Source organism: Onychomys torridus, chromosome 1, assembly GCF_903995425.1.
Source record: "Onychomys torridus chromosome 1, mOncTor1.1, whole genome shotgun sequence".
Taxonomy (NCBI): Eukaryota; Metazoa; Chordata; class Mammalia; order Rodentia; family Cricetidae; genus Onychomys; species Onychomys torridus.
Window position 1 is genome coordinate 159280244 of NC_050443.1, and position 27719 is coordinate 159307962.

General features: G+C 42.4%; 1 protein-coding gene across 3 annotated transcripts; it reads left to right on the plus strand.

Moving 5' to 3' along the window:
* Nucleotides 1–2211: 2211 nt before the first annotated feature.
* Ccnj (cyclin J) lies at nucleotides 2212–20561 on the plus strand. Of its 3 annotated transcripts, none has more exons than XM_036169096.1 (6): nucleotides 2212–2414; nucleotides 2946–3055; nucleotides 8080–8290; nucleotides 16676–16975; nucleotides 17059–17218; nucleotides 17690–20561. In XM_036169096.1, the coding sequence occupies exons 2-6, from the start codon at nucleotides 2987–2989 to the stop codon at nucleotides 18087–18089; spliced, it is 1140 nt and encodes a 379-aa protein (XP_036024989.1). In that variant the 5' UTR covers nucleotides 2212–2414; nucleotides 2946–2986; the 3' UTR covers nucleotides 18090–20561. The 3 variants fall into 3 exon arrangements, with proteins under 3 accessions (XP_036024989.1, XP_036024998.1, XP_036025006.1); XM_036169105.1 differs by having other exon boundaries at nucleotides 17092–17218; XM_036169113.1 differs by having other exon boundaries at nucleotides 17095–17218.
* Nucleotides 20562–27719: the final 7158 nt, after the last annotated feature.

Sequence of the window (27719 nt, forward strand, 5' to 3'; positions counted from 1 at the left end):
TTTATGTATTTGGTTTACAATGGTTTTGTGCAGTACCCAAGGTCTCAGGTATGCTGTGCAAGCACTGTACTGCTGACTCTCTCCCTAGTACTCAGCATACAGTAAGTATTTGATGAACACACATCAAGTGTAGAAAGCTTCATGAATAATCTCCTCTGTGTGTTCTGATGTTAGTGTCTATACTGCCAGAGTATGGTGGCTTCCTACTGCCTGAAGTTCCCAAAGTTACAAAAGCTTTGCAGAGAACCTAGTCTCATCCTCATCTCTTGCCAAACCTCTTGCGCCTTAGGCCACAACCCAACTCTAGTTCCCATTCTCTGCGGGTGGGTGCCTTACCCTTTCACTTTTCGACCTTCGCCGGTCACTTGCTAGGTTTGGAGTACCTTTACCCAAGACATAAATCGTCCTCCATTTCCCTCCAGATGTGTTTTCTCCTGAGCGCCCTTCCTCATTTGCCCCCCTCTGTCTGGCACACCTATCTACCAGCTAGATACCGGCCACTTACTTCCCCTCAGGACTTTGCATGGCTCCCTATGTCATAAAACAATGTCCACCTCTTCACCTTCTTACCTTGTTTTCCTCACACCACTTGTTACCATGTGGTATGGATTTATCTTTCATTTATTATGCTTCTCTCTTTCCAGCAGAACATAAACTGTGAGAAAACCAGTTCAGATAAGTAACTGCTTTGTGCCCAGCTCACACTAAAGGAATAAAGAAATAGTAAAACTGGAACTTGCCTCTTAGGAATGTATAATCTAAGACCACCAGAGACATACACAGGCATTGACAGGAATGAATACTGCCATCTTACAACAAGCCATCTAAGTCTAGAAAATAATACATGATTTCTGAACAAATATCTCCCCGTAAACAAGGTCTTCAAAGTGGAGACTACAGGACAACCCGCTTATTACAGGATCACACAGACGATTACAGCGTTTGGCCCACTTTTCTAAAAAGGTTAGGAAAGGCCTGGAGTCTTCATCATTTGGAAGCCAAATTATCGCCATAAACCTGCTTAGTAGTCATAAACTGGAAATGGACGCCCTGGGTACTATTTAAATACCATAAATGACATGGAAATTTTAAAGCCTGATGTGCCCTTCTCCTCTGCTAGCAGCCTCTTCCTGAACTGCACTGGGCTAGGCTGGGCCCTGCCAACTTTCCCTTCTCCTCTTCCTGAACTGCACTGGGCTAGGCTGGGCCCTGCTAACTTTCCCTTCTCCTCTTCCTGAACTGCACTGGGCTAGGCTGGGCCCTGCCAACTTTCACTTGGATGCTTCTCTTTTCTTGCTATCAGCTCTTGAATCCCTACTTTCCCCGGGCATTAGCACTGTCACACACAGGTCAGCAGCGTTTCTTCCAGGATGTATGCAAATGCCAGTCAGTGCGATAAGCCCGGATGCCGCAATGTACACTCACATCATTCTGTAGTAGCCCTTTATCACCCTTCCTCTTTCTAAACAAAATATTAAAAGTAAGGGGTGCGGTCTCATGATTTATGTTTAAAAATAAGTTGAAGTCGCTGTATACACTCTGGAAAATTGGGGGACCACTGTCCCAGCTGACCACCTACTTCTGTGGTGGTCCACCAAACACTTTATAATTGATAGGGCCTCTGTTACTCACATTCCAGCCCAGCTCCAACATCACTTTAATCGACGCTGGAGTGTTTCCACAGTTTGGGGTTTCTTCCCTGACCACCGCAGATGGGCAATTACATTCATTACGGACGTTACTAAAGATGTTGATTCCATTCACAACTCTTGAGAATCGCCGAAGCCAACGCAGCAAGAAGAACTGAATTAGACTGCTCAAAGAATGCTGGGTTTAGAGGTGGAACTGGAGCAGAATCAAACAAGCCAAGCGGCTTAGGGACTGTGGGAACAGCTAAAGCCTATTTGGGAGGCCGGGGAGACCCGGGAGAGCAGCCCCTCGAAGTGAGTGACAGCGGGCCAGATCCGCGCTGCCACGGTTTATCGCAGGGCTGGGGCGTCGCAACTTTCTCTGCCCGCACCCAGGACCCATCGAGGAAGGTTCTTCTGCAGGTGGGTGGCCGGCGGGCACCGACAGACGCCAGGCGCTGCAGAGCCAGACAGCCGGGCTCGCCGCGCCGGGCGGGGGCCCGCGGAGCCGGAGTGGCACCTGGCCCGGCCCGGCCGCCGATTGGACGGCGCGGCGCGACCCCGCTGTATCGCGAGACGAGATTGGCAGCGCGGTGCGGCCCGTGCCCCCGCGCTGGCTTTGTACGCCGAGCCGCCGGCCGGTCCTTTAACAATGGGCGGCGCGAGCGGCCCGGTGCTGGGCCCGAGCTGAGGCGGGGGCTTGGCGGGCCGACCGTCCGCGGCATGAGCGCTGCCGGCGCCCCGCGCACAGCGGCCGGGCTGGGGCTGTGAGGGCCGCGGTTCCGGGTAAGAGCCTTGCGCGGGCCGGGCAGTCTTGGCCCCGGGAGGGCAGCGAGCATCGCGAGGGGAGGCGAGGCGCGGAGCACGGCCGGCCGGCCTTTTGTTCACCGCTCGGGGTAGGGGAACGCGCCGCGGCGGGCGTACCTCGGCCCCCCGGGGTGGTAGAGCGCGCCCGGCTGTCTGCGCGGACCTGGCCTCGCGCTGCTCACCCTCCATTCCGGCGGCGTCCGGACGGTGTCAGGGCTCCCGGCGCGGGCCGCAGAGTTCGAACCCCGGACTCGATGAGCCGAAGCCCGGCCGTCCCGCCCCCGAGGTTCCCAAGCTTGCACCTTCCTGCAGCTCCTCCAGCCGGCGATTGCAGACTCTCGACTGGGTAGATCGGGCCTCGCTGGCTTTGGAGGATGGCTTAGGGTCGGGTCAGGTGAAGATGAGCAACCGAGCGGGGTGACCCGAGGTCACAGCCCTGGTGACGGGGGGCGCGGAGGGTCGTGGAGGGGAAGGTGCTGGCGGTGACCGCGTCTGGGGCGTGTCTTCCAGACTGAAGTCGAGGCGTCTGGCCGGGCGCATCGCCGGCTTCCATGGAGCTGGAGGGGCAGTGGTGGCGAGGACAGCTGGCTGCGGATATTCACCAGGCGCTTCGGTACAAGGTAACCCCGAGACCCGACCTTCCGATAGCGGCTCTTGTGCTTCCTGGAGAGGCCAGTTAGTTTTTTTGCTCTGCACTTTCCAGGGCAGAGAAGGCGAGTTTGCTTATTTGTCAAGGTTAATTAACTTCTTCCTTCCTTGGGCTGCATCAGAAGAACCTGAAAATGTGGAGAGGAGTGGGGCGTGGTAGTTGGGAGAAGGAAGGTGGAAAGCGATGTTCCAGTGTTGCCAGGTGGATCATGGATTTGATCTTGGGGTGTGTGTGTGTGTGTGTGTGTGTGTGTGTGTGTGTGTGTGTAAAATGTTGAATTTGTATCGAATGAACAGCCGTTTTTCTACTTGATGCTGCGTGCAGCTGTTGTAAGCCACAGTTAATACATAACTCAGCTCTCAAACTTGCTGTGATACTTCAGACTACGTAATTCTCAGTTTCTCCGTCTGTAAGAGGAGAAATAAATAAGCTAGAGCGTCTCTTATGAGCTGATTGTGAAATCTGATGTCTGTGCCGTATGCGGACTTAGAACAGTAAGTGCCCAGCTTATAGTAAGAGATGTGTGTTAACTTACTGTTACTTGGTCCTTCAGATTTGAGGCTGTTTGAAAAGCCTTAAGGTGGAAGGAAGGAGCTGCTCCTTGGTACTATCATGTGTAGAAAGTAGATTCGGTATACTTAATAAACACTGAAAAAAATACACTCTTTTTGGACCAAAGTCTATGTATTGTTGCTTCTTAAGTAACGATTTTACTTTGAGTGTCCTAAGTCGGATTTATGGGATAGCCCTGCTTCTCTGACATCCAAAGGAGAGATCTAGAAAGATCTCTAATTTAACTCAGTTTCACCTTGACTCTAAAGAACCACCTTAAGAGTAGAAAAACTAAGAATCAAAACAGCTGACTCTTCAATAAGACACTCATGGAGCTTGAGGCTTAAGGGTCCCAGGATAATAGATTTGTATCTCGTGTATCTGACTACATTAAGTACCTTTGGGACATTGAGTTCTGGCTTAGTTTGTTAAACGTGCTCCCTTTTCCCTAAAGCTTGAAATTTCTAAATGTTCTTTACTAATCCTGACATTTATTCTCTTTCCCTGAATACACTCCAGACCCGTATGATACTGCTCTACATAAATGTTCCAACTATGGAATGGTTCTTAGGAATGTGGGGAGGTGGGGGGGGTCCCAATTCACTTTTGATTTTTTGGGGGAGACACATGGATTTTCTAAGTGTCAGTCTTTTTATCTCTCTAGTAGCAAACTAGTTAGTTGGTATAAATGGTACTTTTTTTGTGTGGATGTGAAAGTTTAAAGACTTTTTTTCCATGGTGATCCTCATGATTGTTAGTTCTAATATTTTATGTGTAGGTAGTTTTAATCCTGAGTAATTGTCTGAATTAGTTTTGCAGGTCATCTTAGAAGTAGAATTTTCCTTTTTTTAAATTAGGACTTGTTGCATGCTTTTGTGCAGTCTCTGAAGGGGCCCAGGGAACAAGACAGACCTGTAGTCAGGTGGATGTGAAGGATTTCTTCTGAGGCCTGTCTCAGGCCACCTGTTGCAAACTACTCAGGGTTGCTTTTATGTTGTCTGTAGGCTCAGTGTAGACCATAGTCCTGGTTTCTGGTAATGGTAACATAAAGGATTTGCTTTAATTAATAGGCCTTGAACTTTACAACTGGAGAGATCACTATTTGTAGTGCACTGGAGTCAAGAAGTTAAACTTTTCTCGTTAAAAATGCTAATATCAGCTGTCAGTGATTTGCTTATGCAACATGTTCAGTAACTAGTATATGCAAGGTGTTAGACTTTAGTGCCACAGGTCCTTGCCTGCACGGACTCCAACAGTGTGCTTTAGAAGTCAAGGGCATCTGAATGTAGCTCTTCCCTGGGGCAGTTGCCTTCATTTGCTGTGAAAGATGGTCCATGTTTAGACCTCCAGTTTTTAAAGAAACAGTTGATGTGACCAGCATTGTGTTTACTGGGGAAGAGTGAAATAAGTGAACGCCAAGTGTACTGCTTTAGTAAATGGAGTTTCCCACTCACAGAGACTTCCCAGGCACCTGTCCCTTAGGTGCTTGTCTTCTGTCATTCTGCTCCAGGGCTGTAACTCTGGAAGGAAGCTGAGGAGTTGTAAGGGCAAATGGAAACAATTGTAGTCTTGTGAGAAACACTTCCTATAGGTCTTTATTCCATCCTGGCTAGAGAGCTAACCCAGTCTGGATAGGGGATAGCATTTGAAGTGGTTCGCTGGTGAGAACTTAAGACGTACGATGATGCATTGGCTTCCCTGTGCTTTGGTCCTTTGGATTCCTGAGAAGCCAATCAGAAGAATGTGCCATTCAAAGGGACTGAGAAAAGACAGCAGAAGAAACTTGTGGCTGAGGAAAGTAGCCTCTTTTCTGTGCCTGCGAATCTGCAGTACCTGTGCAAGGAGAGCCGGCTCTGACAGTCACCCAGTCGGCAATTGTTCTTTCCCACTGAAAAAGACAAATGAAGTTCACTGGATATAATATTGAAAACCTCTGGGGCTGGTGAGGTAGCTCAACAGGTTATGTAAAATATTATGGGATAGTTCAGCGGGTACTTGTGATTGAGGTTTATCCCTAGAGTCTATGTAAAGGTGGAAGGAAAGAACCAACTCGACAAAGCTGTGCTCTCCATATGTACAGTCTGGCATGTGTGCCTACTCACAAATACCAGGTGCTCACACACTAATAACAGTAAATACAAATAAAATCTCCTATTAATGGCCCTGGCTTTTCAGGCTGTTTTTACTAATGTTGGTAAAATTAACATAGTTAAAAATAAAGCCCACCAGTATTTTCCAGGTATGATTCCTAGTCTTTTAATGTAATATTCAGGCCTCATTTTTTTCTACAACTCCTTATCCCATGGGCCAAGCAAGGTCTTCTTTGGTGTTCTCAATGCCTTGTGGTGTCAGTAGTGTATTGTAAGGATCTCTGCATTTTAATTCACCTGCTAGAAAGAAACTTGGGACAATTGCCTCTGTTTGTACCTGGGGCTAATGGTAAGTTTTCAATGCTAAACTAAAACTCTGTACTCTTTCCAGTTTGTCTGTCACCTGACCCTGATAACCACTATTCTACTCTGCCTCTGTGACTTTGACCAAATACTTAGTGTAAATGGAATCATATTAATATAAGAATTGTCCATCTATGTGACTAGCATATTATCTTTAAGGTTCATCCATGCAGTGTATGTAATAATTCCCTTTTTAAAGTTGAAGAGTGTGTGTGTGTGTGTGTGTGTGTGTGTACACGTGTACGTACGTGCACGCACGCATGCATTCATCCCATAAGCATTTGGGTTGTTTCCACATTTTGCTCATTGTGGGTAATTGTGGACATGAGTGTACAAATACCTACCTTTCTACTTTCAGATATTTGGGATATATAATTAAAAGTGAAAATGTAGACTCATGGGATGATTCTAGTTTTTGAAAACTATTACACTGTTACCTACAGCAGTTGCATCATTTTGTGTTACCATTAGTAATGGGTAAGGATTCTAGTTCCTCCATAGACTTGTCAATGCTTGTTATTTTCTCTTTGGGGCATTTTCGGGGGCGAGGTTGTTTTGATAATAGCAATCTAGATGGGTATGAAGTGGTAGCTTGTGGTTTCGGTTTGCGTTTTCTTAATGATTAATGATGTTGAGCATCTCTGCTTGTTGGTTACTTTATGGTTTTTCTGTGTATGTCTCTGTGTTACTTTGTACTTTTGTGTGTATGGTACATGTACATGATTAGATATCTTCCTCTATCATTCTTCCATCATATTCCCCTGAGAAAGAATCTCCCACTAAAATGGAACTTGTTTTGGCTAGATTGTCTGGCCAACAAGCCCTGGGAGTCTGCCTGCCTCTGCCTTCCCCATGCTGAAATAAGAGGCATATGCAGCCATACCCAGCTTTGTATGTGAGTGCTGGGGATTTGAGTTTGGGTCTTCATGCTTTCACAGAAAGCTCTTCTACCCTTTCAGCCATCTCTCGAGGCCCTGTTCATCTGTTTTCTTAGGAAAAATGTCTGTTTATTTTCTCACTTTAAAATTGAGTTGTTTTATTGCTTCTGAGTTGTAGGAATTCTTTATGTAATTTGGGAAGGATTGGGGATGTAGCTAAGTAACAGTATGTCTTGAGAAAGATTAAAAAGTAATTTGCCGCTAAACTCTTATTGGATGTATGATTTTAAACGTTCTCTCCCATTCTGTGGGCCGCCTTTTTCACTCTGATGGTGTCCTTCAAGATACAGTTTACTTAGAAAGTCCAGTGTACTTCTCTCTTTTTTGTTTACTTCTGTGTGCTTTGGTGTTTGTGTGTCTTCTGTTGTTATTAGCTGTCAGGTTCATTCTGTTGTTATTATTATGTCAGGTGTTACACTCATCTTACAAAATGAATTTGAAAGTTTTTCCATGTTGATACACAGTTGGACCCCACCCCACCCCACCCCACCTGTGTGTGTGTGTGTGTGTGTGTGTGTGTGTGTGTGTGTGTGTGTTGTTACATGTTGCTGAGACCTGAGCCCAGGGCATAGTACATGATAAGAATATACTCTACAACTAAGCTACATTCCCAACCCCAGAATCTCTTAATAAAGAGTTTAAAAACAAATTGTATAATATTGTCCTGAAAATGAATACTGATTGGTGATTTTAAAAAATGTTATGTATATGAAAGGTGGCAAAGGAAAGATCCTAACTGATAGAAGGGAAGTAAGGTTAAAAGATACTGATGGATGAGTCCTGGTCTCTGTATGAAGCACTATCTGCACAGTTCCAGGAGCATACTCACTGGTCTGCTCCCTTTCAACCTTAGAGGAAGGGTTTGGAGTGTGGTTGGCTTACATTTGTTTTTCTTAAAGCCATATATCCTCTTCCCACTCAACTTTATTTCTACATTCCTTTCAAGCAAATAGAGTCTTTAAACTCTTACAACACAGTATGTTAGGAAAACAATGTTAAGTCTTCATTACGAGGATATTTCTGTAGATTAAATATCCTTCCTCTTGGTTTAGGAGCTGAAGTTGCCTTCTTACAAGGGCCAGTCCCCTCAACTGAGTCTCAGGCGATATTTCGCTGATTTGATTGCCATCGTGAGTAATCGCTTCACTCTCTGCCCTTCCGCCCGGCATCTTGCCGTCTACTTGCTGGACCTGTTCATGGATCGTTATGACATCTCCATTCAGCAGCTGCATTTAGTTGCACTTTCCTGTCTGCTTCTAGCAAGTGAGTATGAATCTGATTTATATGACTCAAATCTGTATTGTTTATATGATAAAACTATAGAGAACTCAGTGAATTATTTTCAAATCCTAGTCATTTCAGTTTATTGCTTTTAGGAAGTATGTACTGTGGTTGTTAGTTAGGTATTAAAAAATAATTCTGGCATTTTTAAAAATATCATATGCCCAAGCCCTACATCTTGAAGATTTGATACAAATACAAATTCTAAGCACCACAGATCTTCTGATTAATCTTCATTGTTAACACTGAATCACCTAGGAGATACATCTCTACACATATTTGTGTGGGAGTTTCCAGAGAGGTTTAACTGAGGAAAGACTTAATCTTAAATGCAGATAGCACCATCCCATAAGTTGGGGCCTGGCCTAAATAAAGAGGGGAAAAGGAGAAAGCCAGCTGACCTTACATTCCCTTGTCTCTGCTTCCCAGTCAGCACTACAGATCAAGTTACTGCTGCCACTGTGTCTTCCCCACCATGATAGACTCCCTTTCTCTGAACTGTGAGCCAAAGAAAACCCTCTCCTTTAGCTTACTTCTCTTCAGAAATTTGGGTACAGCAATGACAGAAGTAATTAATATAGTGTGCCAGAATCTGAATAATAGGGACTGGGTATTTTTATTTTTTTAACACTTTAAAAATTCCAAAGGTAATGTTGATGTACCATTTTGATTGAGAACCACTGTTTTTGATCAGTGATTGACAACCAGAAGCAACTTAGGGAACACTATAGTATCTAGTGTGTAGATATTTTGGGTGCTGCTAAACACTCAGTAATTCAAAGACCAAGTCCTTGGAACAAAGATTCTCTGGCTCAAAACAGCAGTGTAGCTGGAATTGAGAAACTCTGTCTTAAAAGTGCTGCACACTTTGTCTTGGCTACATGGTATAGGTTTAAGGAACTCAACCCGGTTTTCTCCAACTATACGAAGTTGACTGCAGTATACAATCTGATACACTTACTTATTACCCATGCAGAATGTGCTGCTAGGCCTCACCTTGTTGTTTGCTAGTGTCTATACTGAAGAGAGAGGGCATATAAAAAAAATAAAATTGAGTTTTTCTTCTTTCAACAATGTAAAAAGATCACATTTGATATGAAGTTGAATTGATAATTGTTTTTGGTATTTTTATATTATTCATATCATTAACCTTATTTCAAAGTAGTATATGGTTGTTATCATCAACCTTGACCTCTGATCTCACTGAAGCTTCGCATCTAATGTGGCTGCTATGATAAGAACATTCCTCTTAGGCTGTGAAGCTAGTAATCTTTCTAAAACACCTTTTTGCTTAGACAACTAATAAACCTATACAACTCAGTACATTATTAGGTGGTATCATTTCCAGATCGGAGCCTCTTAGATTTTACTTTCATACTCCAAGACTTCTACTTGAATGACTTTTTAAATTATTTCAGATTCTTTGTGAGCTGTAGGGATGGTTTCCCATTGCTGTGGGTTAGGGTGAGGACTGAACAGTGAAGCATTGGAACTCTGTAGATCAGCTGTTGGTCTAGTCACGTCATGTGCTTCCTGAGCCACATTCTTAGCAGAATGCTGTAGACTTCCTGAATATCTTTATTTCCCCTTAAAATCTAGACACATAGTCCCCTCCCCACCCTGAAGCCAGAGTAGTACTTACACATTTATAATTAACTTTAATTAAAGTTTTATGTTCATAGGAAATCACATATAAAATGCTACATTTGTTTCATCACTGGCTATGAAGCCCTTTAGAATTTGTCTACATAAGATTGGAAAAACCCGTACTTGACAGATCAGATGTATAAAAATCCAAGAAACATGTTTGTTTGTTTTTAATCCCATAGAATATTAGGTTACAGAATTAGCTCATAATAGAGACATACTCTGGCCATCAGACAGATAAAGCAATGCTATTTTAAATTTTAAGATCATTCATGAAAAATAGTTTTATGGCCTACAGTGTGTCAACTCAACCATTGCCAAGTCCCAGCTTGCTCTCTGTGGTTCTTAGAGTGTTCTGAACCAAATAGGAAGCTAAGCTTGAGGGATTGTAAATAATGAATGATATTAATGCAGTTTCATAAAATAATTTATATTGTGACTAAAGTTTGTTTACTAGTAAATTACCAAACTAACTAGGGTTACCTGTATTACACTGCACTACTAGAGTCCACTTAGATCTGGTTGGTTACTGAGAATTTTAAGCCATATATGATAGACCCTACATTCAGACAACATGGCAAAGACCATGTCTGCAGGAGAAAAGTCTTTGATCACCGTATAGTATTTGCTCATGATGTTAAATTCCTGTACTTCCCATTTCCCTAACAGAGGAAGGGACTTGATTCTTGTGGAGCTTTCAGTTCTTGTTTTTAATTACATGCTGCAATGTGTGGTATAATTACTGTGCCAATGTGTCATTTTTTAAAGCTTACTTCCTAGTAACAAGGTATAGTGTTCATATTTGCTGTAGTTCAGGCAGGAATTGCTTATCACTGTCTTAGTTACTTCTCTACTACCACGACAAAGCACCACGACTCAAGTAACTTACAAAGTCATCTAATGGGGCTCACCATTCCAGAGGGTGGTAGAGGCCATGACCGTCATGGCAGGGAACATGGGAATAGGCAGGCAGGCAGGCAGGCGTGGTGCTGGAGCGATAGCTGAGAATTTAACATGTTAAGACAACAACCACGAGGCAGAGAGAACCTTCTGAAATCTCAAAGCCTACCTCCTGTGACACACCTCCTCCAACAAGGCCACAGGACCACCGACTGGGGACCAAGCATTCAAATATGTGAGCCTGGGAGCATCATCATTCAGAGCACCACAGTCACTTACTGCCCCTGCAAGAACCAGATACCTCTTCCCTTTGTTCTGCTGTCACCTTTGACCCCTGTTCCTGAGAGAGACTTGCTTTTACACTCTTCCTTTTCCAAGGTAGAGTGGGTACGTCCAGGGTGTGCATCATGGCCTCAGCCCTCCTGAGTAAGGGATAGGTAAGAGTTGGAGCAACTGTCCTCCACTAGGTCAGAGCTGAAGCGACTGGAACTTAGCAACAGTCTGTCCTTCGGATGCTTAGAACTGGCATTCTGTTTCCGTCGGACGATTCGTGCTACGAACTTGTGGTATTTATCATATTCTTTTTCTTTCTTTTCTCTCTCTTTTGGTTGACTTGTTTGTTTGTTTGTTTGTTTGTTTTAGATAGGGTTTCTCTGTGTAGCCCTGGCTGTCCTGGAACTGGCTCTGTAGACCAGGGTGTCCTTGAACTCAGAGATTCACCAAACTTTACCTCCCAAGTACTGGTATTAAAGGCATGCACTATCACTGCCTGGTGGAGTCTACTTTTATATAATAATTGGATGCTGTACAAAATTTGGCCAAAGACAGATCAGTTTGGATGTTCTTGGAGCTAATGCTTATCTACCTACCTGGGAAGGTACCCTACTGGAAATGGGAAGAAAGGGCCTGCATATTATCTAATTTGTAGTATTTAGGAGTCAAATTGTCATGATTGTTTTTGTTTTGTTTTTTTGTTTTTTTTTAATTATTTGTTTAACTTTATTTATTTTATTTTGTTGTTGTTGTTAGATTTGTTTATTTAGTATACAGAAGAGGGCGCCAGATCTCATTACAGATGGTTGTGAGCCACCATGTGGTTGCTGGGAATTGAACTCAGGACCTCTGAAAGAACAGTCAGTGCTCTTAACCTCTGAGCCATCTCTCCAGCCCTTGTTTTTTGTTTTTTTAGGTTTGAATTTCTAACAGTACAAATTTCAATAACCCTTGGGTCCCAGGTTAATTCTCTATAAAATGAAAATAAAGACACTTGGCTTGGATTATAAAGTTGTTGTGAGGAGCAAGTAGGACAACATAGGAAAATTGCAGTATAAAAAATTTAGCATTATACTGACCAATTCCCCTAGCATGCTATTCTGGAATCTCTAGCCTGGCTTCTTACTCCTAAAGAGTCTGGTTTTTCTAAAGTAGATTTGTTTGTCCAGGAAAATAACTTCTTATATTCAGCTGTTTGCCCTGGCTTGCTTGAGCTTGTTTGAGCAGCCTTGAGTTTATGGTCAGTTTGGAAGCAGCCTTGGAGATGAGGCTTCTGATATGCACTCATGATCTTGGACTCAAGGTGAAGACTCTTAGTCACAGGCTCTTAGTGCTACTGTTAGTGCTACCAATTTATAAGAAATGTTTTTTTTCTCTTGGCTCACCAATATTGACTTAAGTTTTTTTTACTTTATTTTTTATTTGGTGAAAAATTAAATCTCACAGTTGGTTTGATTTATATCTAAATTTTTAATGAGTTTAGCCTCCCTGACCCCATAGGTTGCCTTTTCCTGTTCTTTCTCTATTTCTCTATTAAATTAATGGTCTTAGTAATTTGTGAGGATTCTTTTATACAATATAGATGACTTTTCTATTTGATAATGAAAGAATAGAATGTTGGCTGTATTCCAGATGGCATCATCTGCCCTACTCACTATATCAATCTTCTCTGCTACAAAGTTACTATTTGTTGTTGAAAATCTGTGGTTTCCATGGCTGATCTGTACATTTCCTGTAAAGGAAAGACGACCTGGTGTTTTGTTTCTGGCCTCTAATTCTTTATTTTCTGGGAAGCTGATATGAATTTCCTTTATCCTCATTTCCTGTTTTGGTCCTTTATCAGTATAATCATATGGCTTCTGGTATTTCCTTTCAAGTAAAAAAAAACCCTGATCTTTGTGATCTGTGTATATGAACAAGTAGATTTAAATTTTACATGGCAGTTAACACAATAATGATAGATGTGAATCATGTAACTCACTGATGTTTTCACACTTTTTGAAATTCTTCCATGTAGTTGAGTCTATACCGCTATCTATAACAAAAAGGTTCCCAAAAACATAAGACTGAATTAGAATCTCAGATGTGGTTATTGATGTAGCATGTTTTGTTTATTTATTTTTTAGTCAGGGTCTTACTATGTAGCTGGCTGGACTGAAACATCCTGTGTAGACCAGACTGAGCCAAGAGATCCACCTGCTCTGCTTCCCAGGACCATGCCTGGCATGCAATTAATTAATCAATTTATTTATTTATTTGTTTGTTTGTTTGTTTATTGGTTGATTGATTGATTGATTGATTGATTGGTTTTTCAAGACAGGGTTTCTCTGTAGTTTTGGTGCCTGTCCTGGATCTCACTCTGTAGACCAGGCTGGCCTCAAACTCAGAGGTCTGCCTGGTTCTGCCTCCCAAGTGCTGGGATTAAAGGTGTGTGCCACCACCGCCTGGCTTATTTTATTTTTAAATGATTTATTTTTACTTTATATGCATTGGTGTTTTGCCTGCATGTATGTCTGTATGGGGGTGTTGGATTCCTTGAAACTGGAGTTGCAGACAGTTGTGAGCCGTCATGTGGGTGCAGGAAATTGAGCGTGGGTCCTCTGGAAGAGCCAGTGCTCTTAATGGATGAGCTACCTCTCAAGCCCCGTGCAATTTATTTTTTAAGATTTATATATTATATACACAACGTTCTGCTATGCAATTTATTTTTAACTTTGAAAATCAGCACATAAACTACTTGACATTTGTTTAATAGCTAAATATTTATAAACACAGATACAGAAGTCTGTCATTCTGATAGCCATCCCCATATAGTCTGGCATGATATTTTGGTTTAGAAATGCAGATTTGAGAATATAAATTGGCTCCCATTTGTGGTATCACTCAACTTACTTGACCTTGGGTGAATTGGCTGATGTTACGTAACATCTTGATTTCTTGAGCTGTGAAATTGACCATAAATAGCTTTATTTTTTGATGATGAAAGTTTCAAGGGGAGAATATGAAACACCCTTGATCCTTGAATTACAGTGAATTATGGTATATTAATTTCTTCAAAGGAATTTAAAGCATGATATAAATAAACTCATTAATTTTTATAATATTCCTTTGAAGTATGCAGCTAGTACTGCTGCTCCACAAGTGGCAAGGTACTTGAAAGCCTTGATGATTTCATCCGGAGGGGCTGAACAACTGCTTGCCTCATTTTCCTTCTGCAGAACTCCATGTTAGCACTGCGAGAAGAGTGACTTCCTTTCCTCTTCAGCGGTGATGCTGATCACTGTCATGAAGACCTGCGGTGTTGTAAAATGCCATTCTTACATGACTATAGTTAGAAAAGGCTATCTAGATTCTTAAAGTCTGAATAACATAAGCTTTGCTCCTCTCTACAGTAATATTTAGAGTAGTTTTGAGCTGGGGACAGGCTATGTCTGTAATTCCAGATACTCAGGAGACTGAGCTAGAAGAATGTCAAGTCTCAGACCAATCTGGACAACTTAAAACAGTGTTTGAAATTAAAATTGTATAGCGGTTGCCTAACCCGTAGAAAGCTTACACAAGACCCAGTACCTCAACAAGTGGTTTGTTTGAAAGAAGTTCACCGTCTCTCTAGAGCAGGAGTAACCACTAAGTTTTTCTCAAGATAGGAGCTTAGAGTCTCCTGGCATCAAGGACAAAACCTCCTACCCAGTTCTGTCCCCTAAGAAACTCCTAGGTAGGAGCAGCGCTTTTTCCAGCCCCAAGATGAGCCAGTGTGAACAGAGCCCCGCTGGCTACCCAGCCGGCTGTGGTAGCAGCTCTACCAGTGTTTCAAATCCACCCTTCAAGAAGAGAACCTTCACCAGGAAACGTTGGTGTCCCTGCTTTGCTGGTCTCTCTTACCTTTCCCTATAAGTTGTTTATAAATGGGTAGAATAAAATTACAAGCTTTCCAAGGAAAGCAGGTGATACTGAAATCGTTACCCAGTTTTAAAACAATTTTTATATATAACAAGGTGTGCTTTTGAAAAATAACTTTCTAACAATAGTTTTGAACAAGAACTAATGTAAAATCCCTTGTGAGAAATCTGTAATTATAACTTTTAAACTTGAGTGTAAAATAGAACACAGTACTGAAAGGTAGGCTGCTTTATCCCTGATCTCTGTTCTGTGGACTGCCATGTCCCAGAGACAGGCCTGCATTATTCAAGTACCTAAATGCATGCTTTATGTGTAGGAATGCTTGTTTGGAAATTTAAATTTAAGTTGTTCATAATCTGTAGAAAGAGTTTTTTAGGGGAAGAAGATCCCGTTCCTCGGTGACTAGTTGGGACATTAGATGAGTATTCTCTCAGAGCTGATGCTTCTAATAATGAACTCCTGCCGTGTGGCCTTCACTCCTGTTCTGCCTTGAGAAGGAGGTTTATGAGAAGACAAGAATCTTCTCCTCTTCCCCACCACCCGTTTGCTTTAAAACCTCTTATTGGAGGGAAGGGAAACACATACTTGTACGTGGGTGTGCATACTGTGTGGAGATCAGAGGACAATGACCTCTTGTGACCTTTGATCTCTGCTTCCACCCTTGTGGATTCTGGGGATTGCACTCAGGTTTCCAGACTTGCACAGCGAGCACCTTCACCTGCTGAGCCGGGTTCTCACTCTGTGACTTGTGTGTCACCTCACACTCACTGTCCTGCCCGAGCCTCCCAAATGATCACAGGCACATGTTGTCATGCTGCGGGCTCCACCAGACCTAGCCCCTCCCCTTTTTTGAAAAATAAACTTACAGAAGAGAAGAGGTAGAGGTAGGTTTGTTCTGTGTGTATTTTTGAAATAGCAGTGCCTGTATTAAAGTAATGTACTCAGTTTTTCTTCCAAATTTCCTTTCTCTCTGCTCTTGATATTATGCTAAAAATTTGCCCAGATTAAATACTTGATGCTGATTAGTTTCCAGAAAAAGCTAAGAACTACTTCGGGGTATAGCTCAGTTGTAGAGCACTTAACCAGATAAAGTTTTGATGTTAAATTCTTTTTTTGGTTTTTCAAGACAGGATTTCTCTGTGTAGCTTTGTGACTATCCTGGAACTCACTCTGTAGACCAGGCTGGCCTCGAACTCAACAGAGGTCCATCTGCCTCTGCCTCCCAGGTGCTGGGATTAAAGACTGTGCCATCACCTCCTAGGTGATATTAAATTCTTGATGCTCTAAAATAATCTTCTTTAACCAACTACCACCTGCCTACAAAAAGAACACTTTCTGGAAAAAAAATCCAGTAGGTAGTTACTGCCTCATTAACATATATGACTATTTCCATTATGCCATAGTATACATTCAAATCTATGCACATTTTTTCAGAGAATGGTTAAAGGTCAAGGGTGGGGAAGCACTGGGAAAGACAACATGCAAATGTTGAAGAGCCTTCTGATGTAGCTACATCTGTGTGAGTCAAAGGAGACAGTGTCCGTAAATCTGTATCCTGCTAGCAAGACAGCAGGTCCCATTTAACTGGCAAGAACTCCAAATACCACTTTTCTAACATTTTCTCCACCCCTTCCCCTTCTTCACAAGGTAAATTTGAAGAAAAAGAAGACAGTGTGCCTAAGCTGGAACAGCTCAACAGCCTGGGCTGTATGACTAATATGAATCTAGTGCTAACAAAGCAGAATTTGCTGCATATGGAACTGTTACTATTAGAGACCTTTCAGTGGAACCTCTGCCTTCCTACTGCTGCCCATTTCATTGAGTATTACCTCTCTGAAGCAGTGCATGAGACAGATCTTCATGATGGCTGGCCAATGATTTGCTTGGAAAAGACTAAACTCTACATGGCCAAATACGCAGATTACTTCCTGGAAGTATCTCTGCAAGGTGAGTTGCTGAGGTACCCTCATGTGACTTCACTGGTGACACATGTATTCTGTTGCTTAAGTTCACTTTTGGTGTCTCCACAGATTATGCCTTTCTAAATTATGCACCTTCTTTAGTAGCTGCTGCATGTGTGGCTTCTTCGAGGATTATCCTTCGTCTTTCTCCAACATGGCCTACCAGACTGCATCGTCTTACTGCTTACTCCTGGGATTTCTTAGTGCAGTGTATTGAACGACTATTGGTGTAAGCCTGTTTGCTCTTGCATTTATAATTTCTCAGTAACATTTTCCTTTGTGTATAATATACCCTAAAAACTACTTCTCAAAGGCTCAAGGCTCTTAGGGTACTTCTGTCACTTGCTCATTGCTGTGAACAAAGGAGCATTCTTTGCCTGTGAGCCAGATCAGAGTTACTGTTGTTGGTATGACCCTAAGTAGCTGACTGGAAAGGGAGCTGTTCTTGTATATGTGCAGGCCCACAGAGCTGCGATCAGTCCAGGCAGATCTCACCCCAACCCATCTCCATACTACTGAATGTTAAGGGTCACTAGGATGTGACCTCAAATTCCGAAAGACACAAGGAAAGTGTCACTGCTGTTAGAATGAGGAGACAGACAGTCGTGGCAGTTGGTGAAATACGCTGTGGTGGAGGTGGGAGTGGGATGATGCAGTATTCTTGCTAGGTAATGCTGTTGTTTCCTCTCTCCTGTCTCAGTGCTCATGATAATGATGTGAAAGAAGCGAACAAACAGAGGGGACAGTCAGCTCCTCAGTCAGCACAGCTGGGTGTGTTCCAAACAGCTCAGCCCTCACGGCCAGTTCACTTCCAGCAACCTCAGTATCTTCCTCAGACCTCGGTGCAGTATCGGCATCCTGTGTCAGAACAGCCAAGCCGCCAGCAGATTGTGTCTTCTACACACACCTCATCTTGCACCCTTCAGACTTGTCCTGCGAGCTTCCAGACTAGTGTTCAGAGCCTTGGCCACATGCAGACTGGTGTCGGGATGTCCCTGGCAATACCAGTGGAAGTTAAACCCTGTCTCAGTGTTGCTTACAACCGGAGTTATCAGATAAATGAACATTTCCCATGTATTACTCCATGCTTTGAGAGGTGATGACATACCTATCATAGGTCTTAACCGACCCAGACTGTTCTGAGAGGGACAGCTCTGGGGCAAGCTTTTTGTACTCCTCTTCAAAAGGAAAGGGAAACAAATAGTATCCGAATGCAGCAGGCACCAGCACCCAGAGACTGAGTAGCCCTTCATTACCTTGAATACCTAGGAGGACTTGGCAGATACTAATGTGTGTCAATCCCTGGGACTGAAATGTTCCAGCCTTTGACCAATGGTCCAAATATTTCAGAATGCTCAGTACAGCTGAAAATTTGCCATTCAGAGATTTGAGCCGTGGTAGGCTTTGGGTCTTATGCTGGCACATACATCAAAGACTTACTGTTTATCTTGGACTTGCCAAACCACCTTTTATGAAGGAAAGTTAACAGTATTAATTTTTGAAGAATTGTTTTAATCTTTCAGCTCAGAGTCTTTTTGGCCTGTTGGTGGGTTTCTCAGTTCAAACTCACCATTGCTAAGTATACTAATCTGTGCAGTTAAAAAAACACAGATGATTTTATATAACTTCCTATCATAAATAATATACATGTCTGGATTTATATACTAAAATTAGGGGCTAACAGTTACATACCTTGAAATCATGATCATAATTTTTATTTTACTCTGCTAGTTCTCTCCCCTAAGTGATCAGCCCCTACTCTTCAGGATTAAGCATATTTAACTCAGGGAACTTGTAGTACTTGGAAACACTTAGCTGTAACCAACATGCCTTGGGAGTGTTAGGGCGTGAACCACCTGTGTAACATAGGCTACAGTGCTCCTGCTGGGATGAGAATCTAACGTAGCACAGGATGAATGGAGTGGGTCCTGTGGTGCTCATGCATGGACGGCTTGTGCGTCATCCAGTGCAATCAGTGGTTTATCTTCAGACCTGTTGTCACTCTTTAAAACACTTTCAAGAGAAGACATACTGTATAGTGACAGGAGTAGAGTAGAGTCTGGTAGATTATTCTGGAGTTGAGGGTGGCCAGGGTAGTACTCAGGTTGGGCTAATGCAGCACTTTGTTATGGGGAGGGTAGTTCTATAAGCAACCTTGGAATCCAGCAAGTCAAGCTAAGCAAACAGGGGTACTTATTGTAAACTTAAAGTAGCCATTTTCATTAGGTTGGCAGTGCAAATGCCCTGGGGCAGTTCATTATATTGGTGGTGAGTGAAAACAGCAATAATAGTCATTATAGCAAGGGCAACCTGGCCATAAAATATTGGGGGCAGGGGAAACAGATAAACTTAAAAAGTAAAAAAGACTGATAAACTGTGTACATTGTGCTCTTACCATGGAAGAAGAAAGACTTGGTGGAGGGAAACTTTGTGTTTTAAAATTAGTAAGGTGTGTCTATGTTTTTATAAGATAGCACTTGAATAGAAGAGCAACTGTGGCAGATGTGAGACTACCACAGTGTGTGTTGATGAGAACTCACTCTAAAGATGTGGGTATGCAGCAGGAGTCTTAGTCATCAGCCAATGGCCTTTGTTGGGAAGGGGAGGGCTCCACAGCATGATGGGCTGATAGAGGCAGCTTTCCAGTGGGTAAGTGCAGGTGGGTAGCTTCTGCCAGCAGGAATTCTTAGGGAAATGTCCTTTCCTTAAAAGGAGGCTAACTTTGATCTTTCAAATGCAGAACACTAGTGTGGACTTACTGGTCTGGGGATGAAAACCACTCAGGTAAGAACACTCTTGGCAGTTTTCGAGCCTGGAAACTGTCCTGTCACGTTTCCTCTTTTAAAAGGCTGCTAATTGGATTTTAGAGTTTTTACCTTAAGAAAACTTGAATTATTAGGAGAAAGTAGGTTCAAAAGATGACAATGTGTCTTTCAAATTCACAGACAGAGCCCAGCAGTGTGGAGTCCAGTTTTCAGTATTGTAACTACCTCAAGTAATGCTATGAATGTAAGCTATTGGGATAGAAATCCTAACTTGAAACAACAGCCAGTGCCTGTGGTAATTTAATGTCTTGTCAAATGCTTTTATTGATTAGTTCTGTGTCATTCTTGTTGTCAAAGAATACTTGCCTTTTTAAAAAGCTTATTAACACTTTTTCCAGTTTATATTTAAAAAGCTAAAGAACACTGGACTTTTGGGGGTAGAGTCAAATAATTGATGAGTATTGCTGCGTACCCAGGTGGGGAGGCTGGAGAATCATGACTATTTTTAAAAATCATTAGAATTCATTATAAATGTAACTCAACGACAGTTAGCTTGGGGGTTGGGGAGACTGTTGGGTTTTGTTTTGTTTAATTTATTAATTAGACTTAAGAGGTTTTTTTGTTTCGTTTTGAGATTACTGGACCATCATTAAATGTGTACTGTGAAAAGATTAATGATGTGTAAAAAGGACTTAACCAGAGTCCCTTAAATAAACACTATCAAGTACAAACTGCAAACCAAAATATCTGTGCTATGACTAACTACACACAGTGAGTATGGTGCTAAGTCTACACAGCAGGAATAGATGAGTGCTGTGCACTTGATGTGAAAATAAATGTAGTTTTCACTCAAATGGTCTTGCTGCTTTTGTTTTCAATACAGGCTTGTCAGTTGTAACCTCATTGAGCCATGTTGTCATGTGTCAGACTTACAGTCACAAATGTATTCACTAAGAGGCATGCAAATAGAGACCGTTGCCACCGTGGCAGGAAACATGTCTCCCTTTGTGTATTATATCTGGATCAGTGAAGCCTGTTAGAGTATACCAGACAACTTTGAGCTTTGCCTTTTAAGTGTAAAGTGAGCTGTATGTTAGTAAACTCTATTTTTACTGAAAATACTTTTTTCATAAAGTATGTTTTGATCAGTTCCCTCCCATCTAACTCCATGCCTCTTTAAATCTTTAGAAAACAAACGGAAAAAAACAGAGAATAGAACAAAACAGGGAGAAAGAAAGCGCATAACATGCAGAGACATGCACACATACAGCCCATGAAAACAAAATTAGAAACCAAAATAAATAGGCAAAAGGCCAGTAAGGGGGGGGGGGGGGAAATGCCCATACAAAGCATTATGAGAGAGAAATATTCCCAAGGTACCATTGAGTTCATTTTGAGTTAGCCATCTATACAGGACATGGGGCCTGCCCTTGAGTGTGGCTTCTACATTCAGTGAGACTCCATTGGAGAAAAATGTCCCTCTGTGAGCTGTTGTCTATTGGAGATAGTTTCTTATTTAGGGATGGGAGAGCATGCCCACTTCCCCCTCTCAGTTTTGGGACCCAGTCTGTCTTGGATCTGTGTAGGTTCTATGCATGCTGCTACCTACTCTGAGTTCATACCTTCATCGGTCCTGTGGTGTCTGGAAGACTTTGTTTCCTTGGTGTCTTCCATCCCCACTGGCTGTTAGACTCTTTCCACCTCCTCTTCTGCAAAGTTCCTTGAGCCCTGAGGGGAGAGGTTTCATGGAGGTATCCCATTGAGGACTGAGCATTTCAAGGTCTCTCACTCTGCACATTGTCTGGCAGTTAGTCTCTCTATTTGTTCCCATCTACTATAGGTGGAAGCTTCTCTGATGATGGCTGAGCAAGACACTGACCTATGGGTATAACAGTATGCCACTAGGAGTCGTTTCGTTGATACTATTTCTTTAGCAGAACAATAGTATTTGTATCCATGGCCTATCTAGTCCCACATTCTCAGCTACCTGAGCAGTATCTATCGGATGTGGGTTCCATCTGGAATGGGCCTTAAGTCCAATCATATGTAACTGTGAGTTCTAGTGCTGTGGATATCGCTCTGTGTAAATAAAGTTCTGATTGGCCAGTGGCCAGGCAGGAAGTATAGGCGGGACAAGAGAGTAGAGAATTCTGGGAAGTAGAAGACTGGGGAGAGACACCGCCAGCTGCCACCATGAGAAGCAACGTGTAAAGACACTGGTAAGCCACAAGCCATGTGGCAAAGTATAGACTAACAGAAATGGGTTAATTTAAGATAGAAAAAGTAGATAACAAGAAGCCTGCCACAGCCAAACAGTTTGTAAACAATGTAAGTTTCTGTATGCTTTCTTGGTTGGGTCTGAGCGACTGTGGGACTGGCAGGTAGAGAGATTTGTCCTGACTGGGCCAGGCAGGAAAACTCTAACTACATTCTAGTATCTTAAAAGCTGGTGCTTCAGGAAGCCTGAAGTCTGAGCTCTTGAGAAAAGTCAGGACAAAATGTTGAGTGACATGAGAGAGTGTCAGCAGTGAGTAAGCCTGTGTTCACCTAGGAATAAATACCACTGGTTACTTAATTGAACTGAAGCCTTAGCAGGTTTTGATGCAGCATTAGCATCTGCTGTCCCAAGAGTTAGTATGTTGTGTGCTTTAGGGCTGAATTAGGAAGCAGGAAAGGGGGCAACAAGTATTCTGAATGGGGGCTAAGCTTTACACTGTGACTCTCACCCAGGAAGTGAGTTACTAAACAGCTGCTTCTGAAGCAGATGGTGAAAGCCCCACCCACCACCCACAAGCATCTTCCATCTGCCTCCATAAATATGGCTGGTACGCTAGAGCGATTCGATGGAGAATCTGGGACTCTGTTTAATCACTGGGTGGGTCAAAATCCTTGTTTCCCTTTTTTCAAAGTAACAAGTACAGTCACGCCCTCTGGGAGGGGTCTGTGCTGGTCTCACCGTCCCCCCTCCCCCCTCCCCCACTCTCACTCTAATTTTGTCCCCAAAACACTGTCAGATACTCACTGCCACCCTAAATTAGAGGAGTTCCTAACCTGGGGTCAAGGGCCTCTGGCTTGGTATGCAGTTTAGAGAAGACCTCCTCTGTCCCTAAAGATTGTCAAATCAGGGAAATGTGGTTTAAAGGTGTGCAGCACCATTTTGTGTATGCTGTCCACTTGCTAACCTTCCTCTAGTAGGATATGTACCTTTTCCTTTTTAATAACTTTTCCTTTTATAACAGGTTGGGATTTACAGGATTCCCATGTATCCCACACCCAGATTCCCCTCTTACCCATCTAGTCACAGTGAACCAAATAGCACATTAATGGAAGTCTGTACTTAAGTCAGGTTTTTATGTTACATGTTCACATGTTCACATGCATCTATATGTGAAGGCCAAAGGATTATGTCAGGTGTCATCTCCAGTTGTCCTATAACATCTTTTTTTTTTCAATTTGAGATGATCTCTAATTGAACCTATAGCTCATTGGCTGGACCAGCTAGGTAGCAGCTCCAAGAATTCTATCCCTACCCCACAGTGCTGGGATTATAGGCTTGCATTGTTGTGTCCAGTCACCTACCTGCCTGCATTCTTTCCTTCCTTCCTTCCTTCCTTCCTTCCTTCCTTCCTTCCTTCCCTCCCTCCCTCCTTCCTTCCTTCTTTCTTTCCTTCCTTCCTTCCTTCCTTCCTTCCTTCCTTCCTTCCCTCCCTCCCTCCTTCCTTCCTTCTTTCTTTCCTTCCTTCCTTTTCTTTTTATAAATTCGTATGTGGTGAGTGGGGCACATGTGTGTGCATGCATGTGTAGACCAGAAGTTGATGTCAGCTGTCTTCCTCAATCACTGTACACTTTACTGAAGCAAGATTTCTATATAAACATGTGCTCTCCAATTCAGTTAGCTAACCACCTTGAACTAGGGATCCTGTATGCCTTCTGAGTGCAGGAGCTATAGGCAGGATTCCATAAGTGTTTAAGTAATTGCTGGGGATCCAGACTCTGGTCCAGTGCTCACACAACAAGCACTTCATCCACTGAGCCATCTTCCCAGCCCCACCTTTATTCATTCATTCATTTATTTATTAGCATTTGTGCTGAGGGATTGAACTCAGGTCTGTATGCTTGCCCAGCAAGCATCTTACTAACTGAGCCATTAGTAAAGATTTTCTTAGTTTTTCTCTCTTGTGATTCAGATCACAAATGTCTCCCAAAGGCCCTGTTAAAGTCTTTGCTTCCCTGCTGCTGATGCTGCCAAGAGGTGGTGGAACCCTTATGAGATGGGGACCTATAGAAAGAAGTCAGGTCATTGGCAGTGTGCCCTTGAAGGGGGTGTTGGGACCCCTGGGCACACACGTTCACGCGCGCTCTCTCACTCGTTCTCTCTCTCTCTCCTTCCCAACTGCAACAGAACATTGAAAAGTTGCAGTCCCTAGTATCTATCTCTCTTCCAGTTTTCTACCCAGCATACCACATTTAGATTTTTTTTATTTTTTTTGTTTGTTTTGTTTCTGGAGCTGAGGACCAAACCCAGGGCCTTGCGCTTGCTAGGCAAGCACTCTACCACTGAGCTAAATCCTTAGACAATTCTGGATTGCAGCAAAATCTCAGTGATGATTTTGACAGCTTGGAGTGGTATTCCTTGGCCAGGTATTTAAATAAGTTTCTCATGGGCAGGGCTTTTGTCTTACTTATCCTTTCTATGTATAATAGGATACCTAGAACAACATAGGCTCTTGGAACTTTGGGTAAACAGTCCTGAAATGGTCCATGGCTATTAAACAGACTTGTGCCAATTTAGAAGAAAGAGTAGAGTATTCTGATCATAGTAAGGGTGAGAGTAGTTAGGAGAACACTTGAGTTAAGGAACTTTGAAAGCCACAGCAAATGCAAGTGTCAGGGATATCCCATGTCTCAGGGCTTGTGATGTAATGCACTGAGAATGGTAGGTTAGTGAGAGGAAACTACAGTCCAGAGGCTTCCTGCAGCAATGGCATGAAGAAGTGGAGGTATATGGGTACTTATTAGTACAGATGCAAACACCAAGAAAGACCAGAATTGATAAAATTGGGAGATGGAGATATATTAATCCTATTCTTTACAAAAGTGAATTTGAGCTTCGGTTCAGTAAGAGACTGTCTCAAGGGAATAGGCAGAAAAGAATAAGAGACAACACCGAGCATCTTCCTCTGACTTCAGCATAAACATGTACACACATGCACATACACATACACGCATATGTCATACATAACATAACAACATTAAAAAAATTTACCACTTGCAAAATGGAATCATAATTCAATGTTGTATGGAAGATATAAAAAACTATTCAGAAAGGCTGAACTTAAAAATATTAACAATTACCGTTAAAACTCAGAGAAAAAGCAAAGATCAAAATTGTAATAAAAAGCCAGGCATAGTAACTCAGTCTTGTAGTCTGAGCACTTGAAAGCTGAGGCAGGAGGATTGGCACCAGTGCAAAGCCTGATGTACACAGTGAGATCCTGGCTCTCTAACAGGAAAAAACAGTCTGACTAACAGACACATAGTCTAGTGTTGAAAGTTGTACCTGTAATAAGGATGAACAGTTAGGAGCGCTGGGAGCAAATCACTTGGCAACACTGAGCAAAAACTACAGGAGAATTAGAAACAAAGGACAAACGTCAGTGGCAGGCACCAGTTATGTAAACACGAGGCAAAGGTCTTAGCGTATCATTTTGGTAATCTGACAATCTGCACATAAGTTCTGAGAAGGAAGGTGGTACAAAGCTGGCATTAAACAAAGATGGCAGCAGAAACAGAGGACACTGAGTGACCCCTGGAGACAGTCTGTCACCATGCCATCAGCAAAACTCGGCCTTCCCAGGTCTTTAGACAACTGAAGCTTCTTTATTGCCCTGGCTAGGTGCCTAAGTTTAGAATGTGGCGACTTGCTTCTTAGCTCGTTTCCAGCTACTGCAGTTTTCCTCAAGGAGAACAAAATTCTGGTTTTTAAACTGCTAAAACACTCACTCTTGACTTTATTCAATGAAACCAATCCATTGCCGATTCCCACTACACAGAGTGAACTAATAATTGACCATATGTCGTCACGTTTCCTTCAAAAAAGTCAAAGTAATCCAAACTTGAAAACAAAAACAAACAACAACAAAAAAACAAAACAAAACACGAAAACCATCTGATAGTGCCTTAATCTACAAAGAAAAACTGCAGGCAAGTCCAAGGAATCGAATTAATGTGGAAAACACTGTCATGAAATTGCAACTCAACATCAGGTGGTCTAAGTACATGTCATAATCTCAGGACTTGAGATGCTGAGGCAGGAGAGTTTGAGGCCAGCCTGGGCTCTGTAGAGGGCTACCCACCCACCCACCCACCCACCCACCCCCAAAAATCAAACAAATAAAAGACAACAAGCAAAACAGACTGACACCAATAAGAAATAAGTAGGGCTGGGATGTAGCTCAGTGGTAGAGCACTGCCCTGGTGTGTTTAATATCCTGGCACTGAAAAAAAAATGGAAAAAAAAAAAGAAAGAAAGACTTCAAGTTTTGGTGCTTCTGTGAGGACTAGTCTTCAGCAGCTCAGAAAATGAGGGGGAGCCACAGAGTTGGTGAACTAATCACTCAGTTTGATTTTTCTGAGGCAGTAAAACTTAACTCTCTGGGGCCAGCAAAAAAGGTAAACACACACACACACACACACACACACACACACACACACACACACACACCTACCTTTAGGGTCTTTCTATCATCTCTCTCTATTTATTTCTTTTCTTACCTCTATCCAGATGTATCCCTTCTGTGTCTTTATTTTTCCCTTACAGCTTAAATACTTCAGCAGACTCTTTCAAGAAGTATAAAAAGTACGATGTGATTACACTCTTATTTTTTAAGTAAATAATTACAGTGAATACAAGTAAAAAAAAAAAAAGCATATTTCCCATTTCTCTCATATGATTAAACATTTTATATATTACAGGTGAAAAGCAAATTATTCCCATGAACACACATTCATGTCCAAGCAACTTGTTATAGATTAACAGTGTATAAGCAAGCAAGGTATTTTTCTCAGCCAGTTCTTTTACTGGCAGACTGCATTTTGCAGTTACAAAGAAAGGATCAATCGCTTTATTATTTATACAAAAAAAGTAATAAAAATATCTTAAAAGAATCACAAATCTAAACTTTATAGATGAAAAACAGTCAGCTCTACTTTAAATCCTCAGGGTGCAGACCCACTCATCAACAGTTTTTTATATCAGGAAGCTGAGGGCAGAATCAGGTATAAGTAATTAATCATCACCTTTGATCACCAACCCATCCTAGCAAGAAAGGGACATCAGCCAGCAACAGCCAGGCTGTCAATTGTTTTTGTTCCCTGACCTCAATGAGTCCCTCACTCAAGTATTAAAAGTGTGCCTTTCCAAACTTTAAATTGTTCCCCAAGATATTCTACCTCAAAGCCATTAACAAAAATATCTTAATTATTTAAAGATTTGTTTTGGCTATGATGAACACTGAAACCTGTGAACATATCTCCCAACATTAAGATTAAAAGAACTTGAGCTAGCCTAGTCTCTGGGACTTAGTTGTTTTCCTAATCTTTAACCCAAGCCACTGTCTCTACACTGTCTCCTCAAGAGAAAATCCTAAGTCCTAGCTCTGTGACACTTCCTTGTTTCTATTTTCTATTTTCTGCAGCCTTTGCTTTATCAGGAGCCAGGGTAACACTTTAAACAGTACCTCTTAAGACAGAATCATCTTCATAATAATCCACAGGTCAAAATGCCCAGTAGAATGGGATATTTCCATGAGATAATCACACTACATTAAAGGTAGTGGGAACTCCCCTATACACACCCATTCACACCATGCCAGATACCAGAGAAAAATGGCAGCAGCAACTATGTAAAGGCACAGCAGAAGCAAGAGACATTCTGGAGCCGAAGCCCTCGGGGCCTTGCCTATC

Bases quoted from the DNA above. Each gene is read 5' to 3' on its own strand.
- Ccnj (XM_036169096.1), top strand. From the start codon at position 2,987: ATGGAGCTGGAGGGGCAGTGGTGGCGAGGACAGCTGGCTGCGGATATT. The intron at 8,291-16,675 runs GTGAGTATGAAT...CTTCTTCACAAG, and splicing joins TTCCTGTCTGCTTCTAGCAA to GTAAATTTGAAGAAAAAGAA. The intron at 17,219-17,689 runs GTAAGCCTGTTT...CTCCTGTCTCAG, and splicing joins TGTATTGAACGACTATTGGT to TGCTCATGATAATGATGTGA.